At 48.7% G+C, this 21,579-nt stretch overlaps 7 protein-coding genes across 7 annotated transcripts; 5 read left to right on the top strand and 2 right to left on the bottom strand.

Moving 5' to 3' along the window:
* Nucleotides 1-6,827: 6,827 nt before the first annotated feature.
* On the top strand, nucleotides 6,828-10,664 carry N7533_011770 (uncharacterized protein; the record flags this gene model as incomplete). Its single annotated transcript, XM_057108420.1, has 1 exon — nucleotides 6,828-10,664. The coding sequence occupies one exon, from the start codon at nucleotides 6,828-6,830 to the stop codon at nucleotides 10,662-10,664; it is 3,837 nt and encodes a 1,278-aa protein (XP_056953521.1).
* Nucleotides 10,665-10,855: 191 nt separating this feature from the next.
* Nucleotides 10,856-11,587, top strand: N7533_011769 (uncharacterized protein; the record flags this gene model as incomplete). Its single annotated transcript, XM_057108419.1, has 1 exon — nucleotides 10,856-11,587. The coding sequence occupies one exon, from the start codon at nucleotides 10,856-10,858 to the stop codon at nucleotides 11,585-11,587; it is 732 nt and encodes a 243-aa protein (XP_056953520.1).
* A 311-nt stretch (nucleotides 11,588-11,898) lies between these two features.
* N7533_011768 (DUF3716 domain-containing protein) lies at nucleotides 11,899-12,117 on the bottom strand (the record flags this gene model as incomplete). The annotated part of the gene is made up of 1 exon (XM_057108418.1): nucleotides 11,899-12,117. One exon carries the CDS (start codon nucleotides 12,115-12,117, stop codon nucleotides 11,899-11,901), a length of 219 nt encoding a protein of 72 aa, XP_056953519.1.
* Nucleotides 12,118-12,171: 54 nt separating this feature from the next.
* N7533_011767 (uncharacterized protein) lies at nucleotides 12,172-12,474 on the bottom strand (the record flags this gene model as incomplete). Its single annotated transcript, XM_057108417.1, has 1 exon — nucleotides 12,172-12,474. One exon carries the CDS (start codon nucleotides 12,472-12,474, stop codon nucleotides 12,172-12,174), a length of 303 nt encoding a protein of 100 aa, XP_056953518.1.
* A 3,952-nt stretch (nucleotides 12,475-16,426) lies between these two features.
* On the top strand, nucleotides 16,427-17,347 carry N7533_011766 (uncharacterized protein; the record flags this gene model as incomplete). Its single annotated transcript, XM_057108416.1, has 2 exons — nucleotides 16,427-16,882; nucleotides 16,937-17,347. The coding sequence occupies 2 exons, from the start codon at nucleotides 16,427-16,429 to the stop codon at nucleotides 17,345-17,347; spliced, it is 867 nt and encodes a 288-aa protein (XP_056953517.1).
* An 80-nt stretch (nucleotides 17,348-17,427) lies between these two features.
* On the top strand, nucleotides 17,428-19,470 carry N7533_011765 (uncharacterized protein; the record flags this gene model as incomplete). The annotated part of the gene is made up of 1 exon (XM_057108415.1): nucleotides 17,428-19,470. The coding sequence occupies one exon, from the start codon at nucleotides 17,428-17,430 to the stop codon at nucleotides 19,468-19,470; it is 2,043 nt and encodes a 680-aa protein (XP_056953516.1).
* Nucleotides 19,471-19,492: 22 nt separating this feature from the next.
* Nucleotides 19,493-20,812, top strand: N7533_011764 (uncharacterized protein; the record flags this gene model as incomplete). Its single annotated transcript, XM_057108414.1, has 1 exon — nucleotides 19,493-20,812. One exon carries the CDS (start codon nucleotides 19,493-19,495, stop codon nucleotides 20,810-20,812), a length of 1,320 nt encoding a protein of 439 aa, XP_056953515.1.
* Between the last annotated feature and the right edge of the window lie 767 nt (nucleotides 20,813-21,579).

Raw genomic sequence — 21,579 nt, 5'->3', positions numbered from 1 at the left:
AATATTATCATCAGTATCATCTTGAACACTTGAAATTGGCTATTTTCCTCTGTTTTCTTTGCGCAAAGGAAATATCACACTAAGCCCTCCGTAGATGTAGATTAAGTAATTTTATGATTCTGAGCAAGTAGGGTTGGTCTTCTCAACAGCGGAGGCTAGCGTATGAGAATCCCCGATGCCGCATGCCGAGGCAAATTGGAGACCATGAAAATCTGTAAAGAGGGGCCATGACTCTTAGTATCCTTTCAAATTCTTTTCAAATACCTATCGTAGTCCGTGAGAAGCATGCCCGAAGGCTTATACTCAAGATTATGATTACTAGATATCATACGCGAGAATCACAGCAACAGATGACTGTCTAGATCACAAGTTATATTTTATCCGTAATAGCATTCATTTGAGGCAAAGTAACGAAGTAGATTGGGCATTAAGATGATGTAATAAACCGAGTGGAGAGGTGCTGGATTGATACGGAACAGAGAGCGAAAGTGGAAGTGACTTGCAATTTGTTCATGTGAAGTTTTCGCCATAAACCATGGCGCGAAGAAACATGGCATTTTAGTATGGCTAACTCGCATAACTCCTGGGAGGCCATATAAGATTGAAAGACCTGTTGCGAAAGATAGCTACCTGTCGTTTGAAGCCACGACTCTCTCTTCATACCTGGTGTACAATAGAGAACTATGGCGGTAAACAGATGATCGTATTACTGGACAATGCCCAGTGCTTCACTTTGTAGACAGGCTCTGCAAGGCGGAAGTGTGCGACAATTCCCTGACAAAATCCACCAGATGATCGATAGGGGCTATTAAAAGTCCGATGGCCGTTTCAAAAGGAGGATTGTAAGGAGCACTGGGATGCGAGTGTGATGGAACAAGTATATTAGCCCTGCCGAAAGACTTTCCATAAATTTCAACTATAAAGCATAGTCTTACTGATTACTGCTACCTAATAGAATATAGTAGTTGTATAGCTTATTGTATCGTAGTACTACTTAAGAAATTTCATACATTACTAGACAATGTCTTACTAGAAGATAATATGCGTATAGAACTACTGGCAGTAGCTTAGTATACAGTTAATTTATCGTATTTTAAGATTATTAAAGCTATGTTTATACTAGGTAGATAACTCATTAGGATCAGTATGATTCAAGTTCTTAAACTACAAGAAGCGTGTAAGGACTCAGATGCTCAGAAAGATAGCAGTAGTATTGAACGAAGGTATTAAGCTGAGAGAGAGAAGAAGAGAAAGAGAGAAGGAGAGAAGCTCCCATCGCAACTATCTACACATGAGCGGTTGCCTGGGTCACGTGCCACAGGCACCGAAGGCTTCGATCGTTACAAAGCGAAAAGTTATCCCAATAGAAGATTATAAGAAGTTGCGAAGAATTTCTGTACTACTTAGGTATGTTTTCGATTTAGAGAAATATGATACACTAAGAGAAGGTTTAAAAGTAACTTGTAATAGAGTTAGAGATTTCAGTTTCGATTCTGTTAGGGTTAAGATCTCTTAAGATAGGATTTGGGTTTTCAGCAAAGCGCCACGAAAATCACCATGAACGCCTCACACAGAAACATACTTATCCGTCATAGCTCCGATAGCTCCCACACTGACTGTACGAGAGGAATGCCCCCAGCCTGACCTCACCTACTCTGTTTCTTAAAATGGCATAGATAATAATCTGCCTTCTCCAAATAGAAAATTGGATGTGCCTAGCAGTTCATTACAAGGACTGAGCAAACCTACTTGTATTCGTTTGCTTTGCACTTCATGCGATCACCTAGAATCCAATGCAGAAAAATTACTTATTCTCACTCATTATTACACCCATTACACCATTAGTGAAAAATCATCTATCTAATAGGCAACTCTTGTTTCTTAACAAAGAATTAGCGGTTTGATTTTCTCTGCTTTAAATTGACGATGCTCCCGTACGTTTGCCTGCCTGCGGCATGAAACGATTACTTGCGGCGACCTCTTCGCTGGCTTGGTCGCCATGTATCTCCTCTCGCTCTAACCCGTCCATCTCGGTGTTAGAGATCCCTGCAGGATTCCCAGATTGAGGCATGAATCGAGAACTTGCGACAATGTCTTCGTGCGGGAACCCATTATTCGTCGATTCTGCTCTTTGTTCTTTGCCATCAGAGCTTTCGGTGTTCCCGGAAGCACCGCCTTTATGGCCAGAATGCTTCTTTCATGACTCCGTACGTGGTTCTTGTGCGCGTTCGTTGCCTGTGTTATCCGGTCAATTTTCTTTCTGGTATTTAGGGAATGGCAAAAACAAGCTCCACCTTCGTCACTAGTATTGTGAGAAGTGAGTCTATCCGCGACCTGAAATTCATGAACACCACCGTCAATCGTATATCTGGGCATAATGAGCAGTTGGAAATCGCGTTTGAAAATTGAAAAATGATTCGCTGATTTTCCCGGTAGAACTAGATAATTCAACACGTATGGAGATAAACGTTTCTCCTCTTATGACACATGATGACGTTCGATCGCCTCTAGACCACTCCGAATAATTTCGAAAAATGCAGAAACCAGTCTTTCCAAAATAATTAAATAGTCTTACAACATCCAGACCATATAAGTTCTTGCCACAAAATGAATATTCAATCCGTTTTTGGCTGGGGGCTTTTGGCTTGTTAGAACTGTCCTTTCCTGACCGAATACAGATTTCCTCTGGCACCCCGACCTAGCTCAGATCATAGCATGGCGTCTCAAATCTCCGAGAAAAGCACAAACTCTATTTTGTGAAATAGAAATTCTTTAATACCTCATTATGCTGTAATTTTCCTATGGAGCACGTTACATCGCAATTCAAGTTATTCCAGAGAGCCCATGACTTGAATTGTGAGGCCATGACATCTATTATAAGTAGGAGATCTGAACATGGAGGATGGTAAATCATTTACCTTTTCCTATTCTTTGAATTCATCCTATCCTTTAAGCTCGAAACCCCAATTTAAAGCATATCGATATCAATAAACTGCTTGCCAGGGTTCACATTCTTCTTTGGTCCAACATGGCACAATCAATCCGAACAGTATCTATGTGTCGGCACACACCAAGTCTTTTGCGACCGGTAGCAACACCTACTCGCTTTCCAGGTATAACTGCTAGTAGCCGGAGGAAGTTTTCAATCGAAGACAAGTCAACCGAGAGGCAGCCAGGCGGGCAGCGGAAGTAAGGGCTCCGAATCACCCATATTGTTCCCCATTTCTCTGCACAGCGCACGCAAAGAAAATATAGACTAACCCTAGGGTTGCACGCCAGATTGATCATAGGCTCGACCTTGGCTGTGGCTGGACTTGGTGTATTCTGGCTACGAGGGAGTAAGGGCGACATCAACGGTGCTGGTCGCGGCGCGAATCAGGAGTATAAGCAATCTGCCGAAGGAAACAACTAAACACCTCTGTATGAGCCTCGTCTCAATTCTTGCAAAGATCTTCATACTAAAGCATTAAAGTTACCGCTCACCTAGGCGCCTCATCAGGGATGTGATCTCTTGGAAGTACCATTTCTGTTGAATAAACAAGCGCGAACACGTTTTCCCACTTACTATACAATTTTCGCTCTTGATCTTCATTTTCACCGATTCCCAATGGATACTAAAATAGTTCATTCTTATAATCTAAGTTTAAGAAGAATATATCTGATTTTCAGAATTTCATATACACCACTACGATTTGAAGTAATGAACTAGCATACAAGCATTATATCATTTACAGCATCTCTCTACCACCATACCTCAGTACCAGCTCATATACCATCCCAAACTAATTATCTGCATGATTACGATCGGTGATTTATATAACCTATCTAATCACTGAAAGCCTGAGTCGATAGTATTCGATGGACCTGTCTGAGTCCGATTTTCACTGGATATATTGAGCTTATGTAGGTACGCGACAATGATTGAGTAAACTTCGGTAACCCCAGGTCACGCCCATAACTCGCCAACAGCCACATTCGCTAGATATTCAGAGGGATATACACTAGGAGTCTTCAAGGAATCTGGTGGCTTGTTGCGATTCGCCGTTTGGTTGCGCTGCAGACGTATGGCGTATCCCTGCAGACGGACGGCACTTATAGCTTCCTAGGGCTGACTCTGGATGGTAAAGTAGCCCATACTCCACCAAGGCTCGTCCAAATTATCATACAGCTTAGTAGACAGATGGGTGGAAAAGGTAGTGGGAACACCTGGACCCCCTGGTTCCAGTAAGAGGGCGCCAAATGATCAAATCTCGTCTCCTACGAGATAATGTTTTTGTCGAGTCACATAAGGATAGAAGTCAGTAGATTTTTGGAAGTATAAATAGATGCTTCCTCGTTATCGTGGATTGTTCGTGTATTTTACTGTTGCATTTATGCCCTAAATCCAGTGCTCGTTCACTCACATGTTACAGTAGGGGTATGCTGAAACAGGAGGATGCTGAATCTTGAAAATTAGCCCCCTCAAAGGATAAGTCAACGGCGCCGCATAATCTCAGGGCTCACTAAAAGAATGTCACGTCAGGAAGAAAATCCATCGCTGAATGGTCATCTCTGACTGGGTTAAATTAAGATACTCTGTGAATGGTGCTTGACTTCTCCGATGAGGTGACGTCGACTAGCGTATCCTACCTTGAGCAGCTACTCCATGAAGTGACCCGGTTTCCAATGTTGGATTTATACCCCAGGGCTTGAATATTGAAGGCCTATAAGAGCATCGGAATATCACCCAGATTATAGATTTCATTCTATCATCAGCTTCAACAATTCAACACGACACTCCTTAGTTCTCGAAGAACACTTTACTTGTCTTTCCTTCCAGAGGTGAACTCTACCCACAATGCTTTTCCATTAATTCTACATCCAAATTCTTACAATTCCTTCTCAATATGCAATTCTCAGCCATCCTTCTTGGCCTGGGCTTACTGGCTAGTTCCGCGGTGGCAGTGCCCCACAAGCTCCAGGCGCTTCAACGCCGTGCACCTGGTCCTCAGAATGTGGTTTACTGGGGCCAAAATGGCGGCGGAACTGTTGAAAACGACGATCTTTCTACTTACTGCACATCTACCTCGGGCATTGATATCATTGTGCTCGCCTTCCTATACGAGTACGGCAACGGAAACACCATTGCATCCGGCACTATTGGCCAGTCCTGTTACATCTCACCTACTGGTGAGCCTCAGAACTGCGATGACCTGGGAGCTGCCATCAAAACATGCCAGAATAAGGGTGTCAAAGTCATCATGTCTTTAGGTGGCGCTGTTGGGGCCTATTCTCTTACCTCTCAGACCGAGGCTGAAACCATCGGTCAAAACCTCTGGGAGGCATATGGCAACACTGCCAGTAGCAGCGTTCCTAGACCTTTCGGAACTACTTTCGTTAATGGCTGGGACTTTGACATTGAAGCTTCCAATGGAAATCAATATTACCAGTACCTGATCAGCACTCTTCGATCCAAGTTCGCTTCCGACTCATCCAATACCTACTATATCACTGGCGCCCCGCAGTGCCCTATCCCGGAACCGAACATGCAGCAAATTATTACCACTTCTCAGTTTGATTATCTCTGGGTCCAATTTTACAATAACCCTGGTTGCTCCGTGAATGGCAACATTAATTACAATGACTGGGTCTCTAACGTTTCTGGAACTCCATCTTCCAATACTGAAATTTTCATTGGTGTGCCTGCCTCCACCCTCGGAGCTACAGGCACGGATAGTGGCGCACAGTACTACCTTGATCCAAGGGCGCTGGCGACCTTGGTGGGCGAGTACAAGAGTAATTCCGCGTTTGGCGGAATTATGATGTGGTCCGCGGGTTTCTCCGACTCAAATGTTAGTAACGGATGTACTTATGCCCAGGAGGCTAAGAGCATTCTCACCACTGGATCGCCTTGCTAGACAAGTGCGAAATCGTACACGGAAAACTCTATACCGTAGAGTCATCTACATGGCAATTTTTTTTCGTTTCTTGTGATCTCTCCAATTGTTGGTCGTCAGACCAACTTATTGGAGGACTATTTTGTTTCATTTATCTTTCGCCTGATTCATTCTTCTATTCTTCCCCGGTTGATCTGGGTGGTCTAACCCAAGGGACCTGGTGCAGTCTACCTGACTGCATGGCGGTCAGAAGTTCTTAAGTATGGGCAGAATTCGCCCCACAGGGTAGACTGCAACCACTTTTTCTAGGGTAGACTGCAAGCAATTTCCTTCGTACGATTAACCTCAGAATTTCAGAAGTTCTAAGTGTGTATAAGATTTATACCCAGTTTTCTTCTTAGACACTGTAGTCTACTATAGCAGTCGTACGAGCTAACCCTAAATCACCTAAAACCCTAAAATAATTTTGTTGGGGTGCGACCGGGAAGACCCACCTTTTGGTTTTAGACCCACACAAAACTTTTGTGATAGCTTAATTCTACGTACGACCCCTGAAGATAGATCACTACTTTATGAGCTACTTTCCCTAGCACTTTTACATACTACACAAATTTAACCACTACCATGGAAACTAATATTCCCTCCCTTACCCAGGAGCTCTTTACTCCTCTTTCTACTCTACCTATTCTTATTTGTTATAAATGTCAATCTGCCGTACGAATCAGCCAAGTTATAGCCCATCTAATCTCTTCTTCCCATTCTCTGTCTGCTCGTACGGCTTCTCAGATCCAAGAATATCTCCCTACCCTCTGGCCACAGTTACTTGCTACCTTTACACCTAACTCTATCCCTAACTGCCCTTTACCTTTTCCTCACCTTCCCCTTTATCATGATGGTATTCAGTGCCAATTTACCCCTACTTGTCACTATGTCTGTCGTACGACCAAGGTTATGAAAGAGCACTGGCGGACATCCCACCAATGGCTTGCCCAAGCTATTTCTACAGCTTCTACCCAACAGCTCTTAGAGAATTGTACGCACTCAGTCTCTTGCCAACGTCTCTATCGCCGAGGGCCTACCTCTCACTATTTTGCTGTGCTTAACCCCGTACGATCAGAATCAGCAGAGCCAGAGTCAGCATCCTCTACTATTGACCAGCTCTTTGACCAACTAGAAAAGCAGCACCAGGAGATCTTTCAGCCTTCAGATCGTACGATTGAGACCGTGGAGCTTAATGAGGCTACTCCATGGCTACGTCGTACACGGTGGTCGCAGTATCTCAAGGACCAACACCCAGAGATACTCTCTTCGCTGACCGAGACCCCCGAGCCTGATGCGTCCGATCCGCTCTGGAAGATCCACCAGGCAATGGTCAGTATGGCCCGTACGGCCCAGTTGATTGCCAAGCACTGCGGCCATCTGATCCGGGTGGAGATTGTTCGTACGGAGATCGATCAGTCCCCGCATACTCCCCTGCAGGCCTACATGGACCCGGAGACGATCCTGGCCCATATCACCCCCTGGCAGCAGATAGTCAGCTTCTTTGCCCGTACGCAGTATCCCACAGAGCCCTCCCACCCGGCCTACCCCCACTATCGCTTCAACCGCCGTCAACGGAAGGCGTGGCAGCACCTCTGGACTCTGGCCACCCGCTCTCCCTCCCCTGACCCCTATGAGAGTGATAAAGACCGTACGGCTCCGGCTACACCAGCTCAACCCTCGCCCTTCCACTTCCAACCTATCGAGCGGGCCTGTCTGGACTTCTGTATCGAGCTACTGAACCAGCGGATTGGCGCGGACGAATATGAGTGTGCTCTAGTCTGTGCCCTCGCTGTGCTAGGCCGGTCCCGTACGGGCTGGCATACTGCTGATTCCTTCCCTCTGATCCTGTCTAGGGTGATCAAGCTCGCTCGGTTTCTGGTCCTGGGGCAGGCCCTCTGGCTGGATCCCCACGCGGAGCAGATCGTCCAACACTTCCGCGGGGAGGAGACCAGTACCGATTTTGACCTGATCAGCCCCCTGGATGACCCTGAGTATCGGTGCTCGTACGATGATGAGGGATACCAGAGTCCGTCCTCACCGGCCATCCCCTCCTCCCCCAACTCCTCCTCCCCCAACTCCTCCTCCCCCAACTCCTCCTCCCCGGCCCCGCTCCCATACAGCCAGCATCTCCGCAGCCGTACGGGTAAGACCTTTCAGGAATGGGTCCAGTTGATCATGAAGAGCTTTATGCTCCGGGGCACCAACTCCCCGTTCCAGTGGATCTTGGATCTTCGTACGTACGGTATGAAGGTGAGCTTTAGTACGACCCAGCCTGGGCATATTGGCTGGGTGGGCACGGATCGCCTTCTCTATAAGCAGCTCAGCTTTACCACCGGTGACCTTCGTGGCTGGATCCACGGGCTTGTCCAGACCTGCCAGGATCTTCTCTCGTCCGATCTACTCCTCCTGCCCTCAGAGGCCGAGGCTCCCCTGGTCCCCTGGGCGACGATAATGGACGATCCCTCAGAGTCTAAGCCTGGATGGAGCTTTCTCCACGACTCTCGTACGACCTGGCCGGTCTGCGGGGACCAGTGGCTGGTGAGGCGTCTTCGCTCCGACCGGGTCCTCCAGCAGCGATTTCTGGACATCGATCATGGCTGCTTCCGTACGAATGCCATTAAGCGATATCTGGCCCAGGTGAGTCTCTTTCGAGAGAAGCTCGCAGTCCTGATCCACCTCTGTGGTGGCCAGCCAGCGCGGGCCCCGGAGATCCTCTCCGTCCGCCATCGCAACACCACCAATGCCCACCGGAATATCTTTATCGAGGATGGGCAGGTGGTGATTGCGACCCGATACCACAAAGGCTTCCACGTCCACAACGACCCAAAGATCATCCATCGATATCTGCCTCGGTCCGTTGGTACCTTACTCGTACGATATCTGTGGCTTATTCTACCCTTGGTGGAGCGGTTCGACGCCTTGACCAGCCCTCGGGATCAGCAGCCCACTACAGCCCGTACGGCGTTACTCTGGGGCCCCGATCCTCTCAGTCAACGACCCTGGACCGCCGATCGGCTTCGGGAGGTCCTCCAGCGAGAGTCCCGTCTCGGCCTCAATGGGCAGATAGTGAATATTGCCGCGTGGCGGCATATTGCGATTGCCCTTAGCCGCCGATTTCTTCGTACGAGCAGTGCTTTCCCCCAGAATGCCAATGATGACGGAGAGACCGACGAGGCTGTGGACCCTGAGACCAATCCAGATGAGAATTTCCAGGATCTACAGGCCGGTCACTCCTCTCATGTTGCGGGCCTTGCGTACGCCCGCCAGCTCCATGAGGCCCCAGGCACAATGGCCTATCGCCGTACGATATTCCGCCATATCAGTCAGGACTGGCATCACTTCCTGGGCTTCCCCCGTACGGATCTCCCCTTGGCCCCTGAGCGTCCAAACAAGAAGCGGAAGTATGCCCCCTGGGAGAACGAGCAGCAGGAGAATCAGGTGACCCGCCGCTATGAATTTGCGAATTGTAACCTGGAGGAAGCATTACAGCATTTCCTGGGTGACCCTTCCGTACGATTCAAAGAGAAGCAGCTAGAGGTCCTCCAGGCGATCCAGCACGGCTTCAGTCCTATTGTGGCCGTTATGCCCACCGGTGGGGGTAAGAGTCTTCTATTCCAGCTTCCGGCGTGGATCTCCAAAGGCCTGACTGTAGTGGTGGTCCCTCTGGTGGCCCTACGCAAAGAGCTTCAGAGACATTGTACGAGCCTAGGTATCAGCTGTACTGAATGGGAGAGCCACCACCCCCCGGATGAAGCCTCGATCGTTCTGGTCACCCCCGAGTCCGCCCTGAGTGATATCTTTCGTACGTTCCTAAACCGCCAGGTGACCCTTCACCGTCTGGATCGGATCGTGATCGATGAATGCCATATGGTCCTGAACCCTAGTGATACCTTTCGGCCAGAGCTGGCCCAGATCGGCCGTCTCCAGCAGATAAATGTACAAACAGTCTTCCTGACCGCCACCCTGCCCCCTAGCCTCCACGATATATTTTGGCGCCGGCTCCACTTATCCCGGGAAGATATATTTCTTTATCACAGCCGTACGACCCGCCCTAATATCGCCTACTGTTCTTTCCGGCCGGAAACCGATCTCCCCCGCCAGGGCCTGGAGCAGTGGATCCAGGATCCACAGATCGTACGCTTCATCCAGGCTCGCCGACGCCACGCCCGATCTGGCCGGGTCCTAGTCTACGCCTCTCTCGTACGACATGTGACCCTCCTGGCATCGCTTCTAGGCTGTGAGGCCTTCTACTCCAAGGTCGTGACCGATATAGCCGGGGCGCCTCGGCAGCAAGTGGACCAGGAGGGGATCCTGGCCCGCTTCCGTCGTACGGACAATGCAATCCTGGTAGCGACCAGTGCTCTAGGTATGGGCATGGACATCCCTGATATTCGGACGGTGATCCATATCGGCTGGCCCTACAGTCTTCTTGACTACGCCCAGGAGACCGGCCGTGCCGGACGAGATGGCCAACCGAGCGAGGCAATTCTGATCCAGCCTCGGACGATGACCCAGCCCCCATCGTGGGTCTATTCAGAGAAGACCCCCCCCCCGAGGAAGCCAAGATCGTCCAGCAGTGGTTGGCGACTGAGCAGCCGCCCTGTCGCCGGGTGTTACTCGACCGCTATCTCGATGGCCAGGAGCGGACCTCTTGCCAGGATCGTACGGTGCCCGAGCCTGCAGCAGAGATCCCCTGTGAGATCTGTGCCCCTGGTGATCCGTACGAGGCTCTTTCCCCTAGGCTGATCTCCCCGCAGATCTCCCCACCCGCTATAACCGCCGCCCTGCCGCCTTCCCTAGACCCTGCTGACCCCCCAGTCTTTGATGCCCCGGTACCTGATTCGGACGACCATTATGATATCTCTGGTCATTCACAAGCCACTTACGTTCCAGCTGAAATCGATCTACCGGCCAGGCCATCTAGACCACCCCCTCTGATGGAGATCGACGAGAGCTACTCACCGGTCTATCACCCATCAAGTACCCCCCCGTACGCCCGCCAGCCACCACCGGTCTCAACCCCCACCCGGTCTCCGTCGCCTCGATCCTCTACCCCTCAGGCTCCATCTACCCCAGACCCCCCTCGTACGGTCCCAGTCACCGCCCGCCATATCATCCGGCAACAGGATATCTCCCGTACGACACGGACTAGCCATATCTACAAGGATCGATACACCCACACCACTACCGAGGAGGATCTCCGACAAGAGCTAGGGCGGTGGAATCTCCGATGCTGGGTCTGTATGATCAACCAGCAGCCGGACGAGCATGAATTACTTTATTGTACGAGCCCGCAGAGCACCGAGGCCCAGGCTTGGTACTCTGAATGGCGGAGCCGGATCCGGTTCACACCCTTCTCCTGCTGCTTTCATTGTGGGCTTCCCGAGACGATCTGTGACCGTCGGACAAGCCAGCGGCCCTGTGAGTATCCGTACGTTCTTTTGCCAATGATGGCGATGATGATGTATGGGGTGGCGACCCAGGGTGAGATCCAGGAGCAAATCCAGTCGATCCTGCAGACATGGTATCGAGAGCTGGGGACTGAGATTCATAGTGAGCAGGACCTCGTACGATATCTCTCCCAGAGGGCAGATACACCACTAAAACAGAGCCGGCTCTGTGAGGCCTTTTTGTATCTACGGCAGCAGTTTCACCGGGTCAATCTATAGGTTACGTACAGGGAGAATCTTTCTGTCAACCATCATCCGGTTAAATATATATCTTGGTGACATAGCTTGTCGAAGCCCTAAGATCAATCAAAATTTTATTATCCTATCGTACGGCATAATTCTTAAAAGTAAGAAGGAGAGGTGATTGTTTGCTATCTCCTACTGCTGGCAACTGCTGCCAGAGACCCAGATTCCGTTAAAAATGCTAAAAACAAAGAGAACACCCAGAAATCCATCCACCGCTTTGACACCACCCAGAACCCCGGAACCTCCACACGGCCATCCGGCCAGCTCAAAAATCCCCCGTACGCCTAGTCCTCCAGAAGCTCAATCGCCAGGGCCTCAGGCAGCTCGGTCACCGTGGCTGGTTCAAAGGCGGGCTCACCTGGAACAGGGAGGGTGCAGCGAGCAGCGTGGTCCGACCACTTGCAGTTGGCGCAGGCACCGCCAAAGTAGCCAGGCAGTCGTACGCAGCCACCGAAGGGACGACCTGAGGTCGAGTGCCCACACACCTCCCCCGGGTTCAGCATGCCCCGGGAGGCGATCAACACCGCGTTGATGTAGGAAGGGCGGCCAGTGCGGATCTAGATATGGTCAGCTTCGTACAAACCACTACACCACGGGCGACTTGCCTGGTTCGCCGAGATGACGATCTTGTTGTTGATCACACGGATCCAGAATTCGTACGTCGGAAAGGACCACACCTCTCGCTGCACGGCGGTGTGACAGCTGAGGCGTAGGGCCTCGTTGGCGAGGTGGGAGAGACGGACTCGGACGTAGATGCGGCCCTGGCTGTCCTCGTGGGTGGCACGGCGCTCGAGGAACTGGTTTGTGCCGACTAGCACCTGGCTAGCCTCGTACGGGATGAGGGCTTGGTCGGTGTCCATGGTTGGCCAGTTGATGGTTGAGAAGATGGTGATGTTGGATGGGGTGGGAAGTGGAAGATGGGAGAGAGAAGATGAGAAGAAGGAGAGATGGTGAAGAAGTTAAGTTCGGTGGGGGGGTAGGGAGGGTATTTATATCTAAGGGGGTGTATCCGATTACGTCGTCAAGGTGGTTAAGATTGCATAGTGAATACTATCAAATTTGGGATTTCTTCGTACGAACCCTGGCCGTGCAGAATCCCAGAAAGCTATTGAGATTGCTATAGTGAAGCCGCACCTTGGTGCGGGCTGGGTTCGTCCGGGTGAATCCTCACATCTAGTATATAAGAGTTTCTTCGTACGAACCCTGGCTGCGCAGAATCCCAGAAAACCATTGAGATTGCCATAGTGAAGCCGCACTAAGGCACGGGCTAGGTTTATCTAGGTGAATCTTTATATCTAGCTAGTGAGAGTTTCTTCGTACGAACCCTGGCCGCACAGAATCCCGGAAAACCATTGAGATTGCCATAGTGAAGCCGCACTAAGGCACGGGCTGGGTTCGTCCGGGTGAATCTTCACATCCAGACAGCAAGAGTTTCTTTGTACGAACCTAAGCTATACAGAATCCCAGAAAACCATTAAGATTGCCATAGTAAAGCTGTACCTTGGTACGGGCTAGGTTTGTCTAGGTGAATCTTCACATCCAGACAGTGAGAGTTTCTTCGTACGAACCCTGGCCGCACAGGATCCCGGAAAACCATTGAGATTGCCATAGTGAAGCCGCACCTTGGTGTAGGCTGGGTTTGTCCAGGTAAATCTTGACAGCCAGATAGTGAGAGTTTCTTCGTACGAACCCCGGCCGTACAGAATCCCAGAAAACTATTAAGATTGCCATAGTGAAGCCGCACCTTGGTGTAGGCTGGGTTTGTCCAGGTAAATCTTGACAGCCAGATAGTGAGAGTTTCTTCGTACGAACCCCGCCCGTACAGAATCCCAGAAAACTATTGAGATTGCTATAGTGAAGCCGTACTAAGGCACGGGCTAGGTTCATCTGGGTGAATCTTTATATCCAGACAGTTAGAGTTTCTATGTATAAACCCTAGCTGTAGAGAATCCTAGAAAACTATTAAGATTACTATAGTAAAGCTATACCTTAGTACAGACTAGGTTTCTCTAGATAAATCCTTATATCTAGTATATAAGAGTTTCTTTATACAAACTCTAGTTATATAGAATCCTAGAAAACTATTAAGATTACTATAGTAAAGCTATATTTTTATATAGACTAGATTTATCTAAATAAATCTTTATATCTAGATAGTAAGAGTTTATTTATATAAACTCTAGCTATATAGAATTCTAGACAACTCTTAATTAATATTTAATTTATAATATATCTAGATTAAAAGAATTAATTATAATAAAGAACCCTAGATACTATATAAAAAGAATTATAGAATAAGTAAGGTAATTAATACAAAATTAGTAAATATAATAAATAGTATATAATTTCTTTTCTTATTAAAAAACCTAAATATATTTATCTCTTTATCTAATCTCTTCTAAATCTTTTAAGATATATAAAATCTTAGAATATTTAGATTTAAACTTTACTTTCTAGATATAGAAGTATATTATATTTTAGGTAAAAGTTTATCTTCTAGAATTAGAGATCTCTTATATCTAAATCTAGACTATATCTCTAAAGTTTTAATATAATTTCTAACCCTAAGATTTATATTAAAATATATAGAGATCTATAATATCTTAGTCTAGGTATTATTCTCTAAATTAAGACTTTATTACTAAAATTAAGATTTTACTCTGTTAAATTTTAGTTTAATTTCTAAAACTAAACTTTAGTTTCTATATATATATAACTACTATACCTAGATAAATATTTTACTCTCTAGGACTAGGACCCTATTATATCTAAACTTAGGTATTACCCCCCTAAGTTTTAGCTTTATTCCTAAATTCTAGACTTTACCCCCTACGTACGAGGGTCTACTATACCTAAGTAAAAGTATAACCCCCCTAGGGCTAGGGACCTATCATATCTAAGCTTAGGTATTACTCTCTTAGTTTTAGCTTAGTTCCCAAATTTTAGGCTTTACCCCTAAAGCTTAGGTTTTACCCCAAAAGTTTTAGCTTAGTTCCCAAAGTCTAGGCTTTGTCCCCTACGTACGAGAGTCTGCTATACTAAAGTGAAAGTTTGACCCCCCAGGACTAGGGACCTATTATACCTAAGCTTAGGTATTACCTACTAAGTTTTAACTTAGTTCCTAAATTTTGGGCTTTATCCCTAAAGCTTAGGTTTTACTTCCTAAGGTTTTGGCTTTAATCCCAATATTTGGGCTTTGTCCCTAACGTATAAGGGTCTGCTATAACTAAGTGAGAATTTAGGCCTCTAGGGCTAGGGATCTGTTATACCTAAACTTAGGTACTACTCTCTAAGTTCTGGCTTAGTTCCCAAATTTTGGGTTTGATCTCTAAAGCTTCTCTAAAGTCTTAGCTTTAGTTCTAATATCTAGACCCAAGTCTCTATATATGGGGGTTAGCTATATCTTAGTAAGTTTTTAACCCCCTAGGGCTAGAGCCCTATTATATCTAAGCTTAGGTATTATACCCTATATTTTAGCTTAGCTCCTAAATTTTAGACTTTATATCTTAAGTTTTTGCTTTACTCCTAAAGTCTAGCCTTTATCCCCTACGTACGAGGGTCTGCTATACCTAAGTAAAAGAGTCACTCTCTGGAGCTAGGGACCTATCGTATCTAAGTTTTAGTACTAGTCTTTAGTAGTAATCTCTTCTATAATTTATTAGTTTATTAAGGACTATAATCTAGATAGATTCTAGAATTTATTTTTAGTTGGATTTAATATTAATATTAATTTATATTATCTCTAGAATTTATATATTAGTAGTTATAGAAAAATACTTATTTTAATATCTATCTAGATATATCTCTATTATATATTTGAATTATATCTATCCCATGGGGGTAAATTCAATGAGGCCCATTGAATTTTTTAGGGTTTTGTTAAGTATGGGGGAAAAAAGTGGGTCCAGGGCCCATTGAATTTAGATTTCAAACCCCCATTGAATTTAGCAAAATAATGTCGTAGAGTTTCCAGATTTCGATATATTTTAATTTAGTATTAGTTTTATTCCATAGCCAAATTTAAGCACAATCAGAGCATATCCAGTATCGATTTTGTCCCCCACAAAGTAGCAAGATTTTTTGATGGGGTAACCACCAGCCGCCGGTCGCGACCAGTCAAACCCACCAACATCAACAACCACCATATGTAGTTTAGTCATAGGATTTGTTTTTTTTTGTTTCAAATTTCAGGGGGGTTTTCCCAGATCCCCCATCATCATCCCATTTTATTTTGGGTCCATTTGAACAACATTGAGTTGATCCCATTTCCCAGATATACAATACCAGCCGATATATAGATTTCCATATCCGACATGGACACCGAATACCAGGCCCACGAATTATTTTGTGTCAATGCCGAATTTCGCGTGTTGATTTGCCAGAAATGTCAATGTGCCGTACGCCGGGGACAGATCAAGGCCCATTTAAGTAGTACCGTACATCGGATACCCATTTCGTGGGTACAGTATATCGACAGAGTGATCCAGCAGTGGGATCATATTGATGATCACCCAGAGGTGGATAGTTGGCCCCGCCAGATTGATCAACCCATCCCCGAGTTACCCGTTTATCAGGATGGATTATTGTGCCAGCAATGTGAGGTATATACATGCCGCCAGATCCGTACGATGAAGGCACATTGGATAGAGGCCCATCAGTATCGTGTACAGCAAAGCCGTGGTCGTCCCACACCCAGACAGGAAAAAGCCATCCAGGCCGCCATTAACGCCAATAGCCGAGCCGTTGCGTGTCAGCGTATATTCAGCCAAGGCCCCGGTTCACATTATATTCATATTGTGCAGCCCAATCCCAATGAGCCCCCCCATAGACCCCGTGGAAGACCCCGACCGGATTCACCAGTTAGTGCAAATGGTTGAGGAGTATCAGCAGCAAGATCAACAGGCCCATGAAACCATCATCCAGGCCGGGGAGTTAGATGAAGCCACGCCATGGTTGAATCGGACGGGGTGGGTTCGGTATTTACAAGGGACCCCCCGGCAGCCATTATTCGAGAGTACCCAGCGCCCCGAGGAGGATGCCGAGGGACCAGAGCGTATCGCATTGGTCATTTGGGAGGCCATGGAGCGATTGGCATCGGTGAGCCAGGAGATCGCCAAGGCGTGCGGGCATTTAGTACGCATTGATGTGGTCCGTACGATGAAGGACGAGAGTCCACATAAGCCATTATTGGCATATTTAGATGCCACCGCCATTCAAAAGCATGTGGCACCGTGGCAGCAGATTATGATGTTTTTTGCACGAACCCAGGTATGATCACGTCCGTACCCGATATCAGACACCCAGGTTGATTCACCATCCCAGATTGAACATGATTGGGAATCACCCAAGTATTCATTTACCCCCCGACAGCAGCAGTTATGGGATGCCGTGTGGCGCCATGCCCAGGCCCAGGCCAGTTGTCCCGACCCCGAGGATGATGAGCCCGAGCCATTCGAGATTCGTCCCATCGAGCATGCATTATTAACGTTTTGCATCGATTTATTACGCCAGAAGATCCGCAACGATGAATATGGATGTGCCATGATTTGTGCCACCGCCGTGATTGGATGCGGGCAGTTTGGTTGGGCCACGCCCGAGAATTTCCCCCCCCCGGATATCCAGTTTGATCAAGATCGCGCGGTTTTTTATTTTGCACAAAGCATTGCGGTTAGACCCCCGGTCATCGGAGATCCGTCGTGGGTTCGCCGGGCAGCAGAACCCGCCATGGTTTGAAGGTGATATGATCGGCATCGATGAGGCATATGCCCACGATGATGAAGGATATGGCAGTGCCCCCCCCATCCCCGGTGGCCATGCGTAGTTCCCCCCCCACCAGCGATGACATATTAGGAGCATTGACACAGGAGCAGCGCCAGCATCCCGACCGAACGTTCCCCGAATGGGTCACATATTTGGTGGATTTATTCATGGTTCGTGGGACCAATGGCCCCGTCCAGTGGTGGTTAGATTTACGTACGTACGGACGGACGATATTTATGAATACCCCCAGCGAGGGTCATATCGGGTGGAAGTCCGGAGATGAATTGTTGTACAAACAGATCCATTTTACCATGGGCCATTTCCGCGGATTTGTGCATGGGTTGGTTGGCCGGTTACGGCAGCAGTTGGTCCACGAGTTGATGTTTTGCACCGATCACCCGCCCCCAGCCATCCCGTGGGATCATTTGTACGATGATGCCACGCAGAGTGCCACCGGATGGAGTTTTTTACAGGATTTACGTACATCGTGGCCGGTCCAGGGTCCGACGTGGTTCATGGAGCGTATCCGCCACGAGCCCCGATTACAGCGTCAGTTTGTACAGTCCCACGGGGCCGGGTTCCGGATGCCCGCCATCGATCGGTTTTTTCGAGTGGTGAGCCAGTTCCGTGAGCGGTTAAGCGTGGCCGTCCATGTTTGTGCCGGTCAACCCAGCCGGGGTCCCGAGTTAATGAGCATCCGGCATCGTAACAGTGAGCGAGAGCGCCGCAATATATTCATTGAGGATGGCATGGTCACATTTGTCAGTCGATACCATAAGGGGTTCCATGTGGCCAATGATACCAAGGTGATTTTCCGATATTTACCCCGGGAGATTGGTGAGTTGGTCATATGGTATTTATGGTTAGTATTGCCATTTGTGGAGCAGATGCAGTCATATCAGCGGCATATACGGGGCGAAGCCGCCACCATCGGTCGACGGGCCGAGTATGTATGGTCCCCGGATCCCGATCGGCAGACCGAGTGGAGTAGCGTCCGGTTACGGGAGGTATTGAAGCGCGAGACCGCGATTGGATTGGATGGGCAGAAGTTGGGATTACAGGCATACCGTGACATCGCCATCGCCATCAGCCGGCGGTATTTACGCCCCAGCAGTCAGTTCCAGGCCAACACCGAGGAGGAGGCCCCCGACATTGACGACGAGACATCCATGGATGATGATGGGATCCGAGCATTCATTGCGGATATCCAGGCCGCGCATTCCGCCAGCATTGCCGGGACGCAATATGGCCGGATGATGATGGAGAATCCCAACACCACGGCCCGGCACCGCGAGTTATTCCGCCAGGTGAGCCAGGATTGGCATTATTTTTTAGGATTCGAGTCCACCCGTATCGAACATGACCGCCGGGCCCCCGGCACCAAGCGTAAGCCCAACCCATGGGAAGTCGAAACGGCCGAGGCCCGTACGCAGCGTCGATATGATTTACACCAGACCAACATAGACGAGGCATTCCAGCACATGATGGGGAGCAACACCGTAGCATTGCGGGGGCAACAGGGTCCCGTATTACAAGCCATCAAGCATGGGGTAAGCCCCATTGTGGCGGTCATGCCCACCGGGGGAGGTAAGAGTGTGTTGTTTATGTTGCCCGCGTGGGTGAGTGGCCGTGCCGGGTTAACCATCGTGGTTGTTCCATTGATTGCATTACGCGGTGACATGGAAGCACGATGCCAGCGATTGGGGATTTCATGTGCGGTATGGGACCCCCGACGGCCACCCGATGGGGTATCCATCGTATTGATCACGCCCGAGAGCACCGACAGCGATGCATTTGCCGATTTTGTGACCCGGCAGCGGATGTTACAGCGATTAGATCGGATTGTGGTGGACGAGTGCCATATGGTATTAAGTCAACAGGAGCGATTCCGGCCATTATTCCAGCAGTTGGGCAAGTTACGAACCGCAGCCACCCAGATCGTGATGTTGACCGCGACATTGCCCCCCCCGCAGCGAGGAATTATTATTCCATCGGATGCATTGGGTCCGGGATCAAGTGGTATTATATCGGGGCCACACCAGCCGGCCCAATATCGCATATCGTGTCCATACGATCCCCGTAGACGATGGATATGACCATCCGTTCCAGTGGGTGCAGATGCGGAGTGTGATCCAGTTCATCCAGGACCGTGTTCGCCGAGCGTACCCCGGCCGGGTGATCATATATGCCACCGTCCGGGCCCATGTCACCGCATTGGCCGAGTTATTAGGTTGTGCCGCATACCATAGCAAGCAGGTGGACAAGGAAGGGATTTTGGCATCATTCCGCCACCAGGCCGGGGCGGTGATCACGGCCACCAGTGCGTTAGGGATGGGGATTGATATCCCCGATATCCGCAGTGTGATCCACGTTGGTCAGCCCCGGACCATGTTAGATTACGCGCAGGAAAGTGGGCGGGCCGGGCGTGATGGACAGCCCAGCGAGGCGATTATCATCCAGGCCGAGGGTCAGACGATGGGGCGGGAATGCCGTCCGTTTTGGATGCACGATGCGCCCCCGGACGACCATGCCCATGTTGTTGAGTATATGGAGGCGGCGGTGACGGGTTGCCGGCGAGTGATATTGGATGGGTATTTGGATGGACCCATCGAGGAATACCAACGACAGCGATGTGGTGATCGGGTGGTCGAGTCCGCATGTGATGGATGTATGCCCAATTGGGAAGACCAGGAGTCCCGGATTGGATCCGCGTCCCCCGTTATCGCCGATGACCCGATGGTTGATGTTGGGGCGGTTGAGCCGGTGATGGCCGGCCCGACGGAGGATATTCCCAGCACCATGGCCCGGGCCGTACCAATCGCCATCCAGCATACATTTCGGCAACAGGATATCCAACGGGCCGAATTATGCCAGCAGGCGGATGGGAGGGCCGGTCAGCAATATGAGGATGAAGAGTTTTTGATCCGTGAGATTGAGAAGTGGGTTGATCGTTGTTGGACATGCAGCCAAGGAGGCCGTGACGATGGACATGAGATGTGGAAGTGTTGGTATGGTGAAGGGGGCAGCGGCAAGATTGCGCAGGCCAGTAAGGATTGGATGGTCAAGATTCGACGGCAGATTTCGTACGATGGGTTCACGGCGCATTTTTGGTGTGGGATGCCGCAGTATATATGTCCGCGGAGCGATCGGCGAACGGAGCATAGTCCGCAGACGGTCCAGGCATGTGATGGATATCGTACGGCATTGATTCCGACGATTGCGATGATGGTGCATGGGCCCCATGCCAATGCAGTAATCCGAGAACGGTGGTTCCAGCGATTGAGTGAGCATGGGGTGGATAATATCCGGGCGAACGATACAGAGTTGATTCGGTATTTGGGACAGATGGCGCGGAATTGTGGACGAAAGCGAGCGCAGATTACGGAAGAGTTTATTTGGTTACGGAGAGCATATCAAGGAGTTGAGCGTGGTGGGTAGGTGGAAATCGAGAGCGGCGTTCGTGTTTTCCGTATTCAAGTAATAAAGACGATGGCCAAATATATGTTGTCATGTTGCCGGGTTCCATGGTTGATTCAGTGTATTTCCAGGTGAGAGGGATGATTACGGTAGAAATATATGGGAATTATAGGGTCAGGAGGATAGATATATGATGGGTATTAGGAAGGTGATATACAGGACGATTGTATAGTAAGTGATAAGGTCATTAGTGATAGGGATCGTGTGTTATACGGAGATCGAGGTTTAGAAGTTGGGAATGTTCCGAGAGATGCCAGTGGTGAGGGTTTATGGATGGGTGGTGAGGGTTTGTAGATAGGTGGTGAGGGTTTATGGATGGGTGGTGAGGGTTTGTAGATAGGTGGTGAGGGTTTATGGATGGGTGGTGAGGGTTTGTAGATAGGTGGTGAGGGTTTGTAGATAGGTGTTTAGGGTTATATATGTTGGTGTTCCAAAGTTGTTTGTTATTAGATTAGTGGTTCCAACCCGTCCGAGAGTGCATAGGAAGAGATCAGAGTAACAAAAGTCAGTAAATCAGTTACAAGGTTTTGATATAGATAGCAAGGGACCCAGGGCCCATGAGATGAGGGTTTTCGGGGTAGAACCCGGTCAGAGGGTGGTTTTAGGGTTTTGGCATTGATATTAACCCGGGCCCGGGCCCGGGTGGTGAGTTTTAGGGTTGAAACCCGTTGTCCGAGTGGTAGGTTAGTGGAAACCCGAGAGTATTTTAGGGTTTAGGGTTTAGGGTT

The sequence above is a fragment of the Penicillium manginii genome, assembly GCF_028828005.1.
Source record: "Penicillium manginii strain IBT 31320 chromosome Unknown utg000009l:1.0-3297300.0:1.0-3298630.0, whole genome shotgun sequence".
NCBI lineage: Eukaryota > Fungi > Ascomycota > Eurotiomycetes > Eurotiales > Aspergillaceae > Penicillium > Penicillium manginii.
This window is presented reverse-complemented; position numbering and strand designations above follow the sequence as displayed.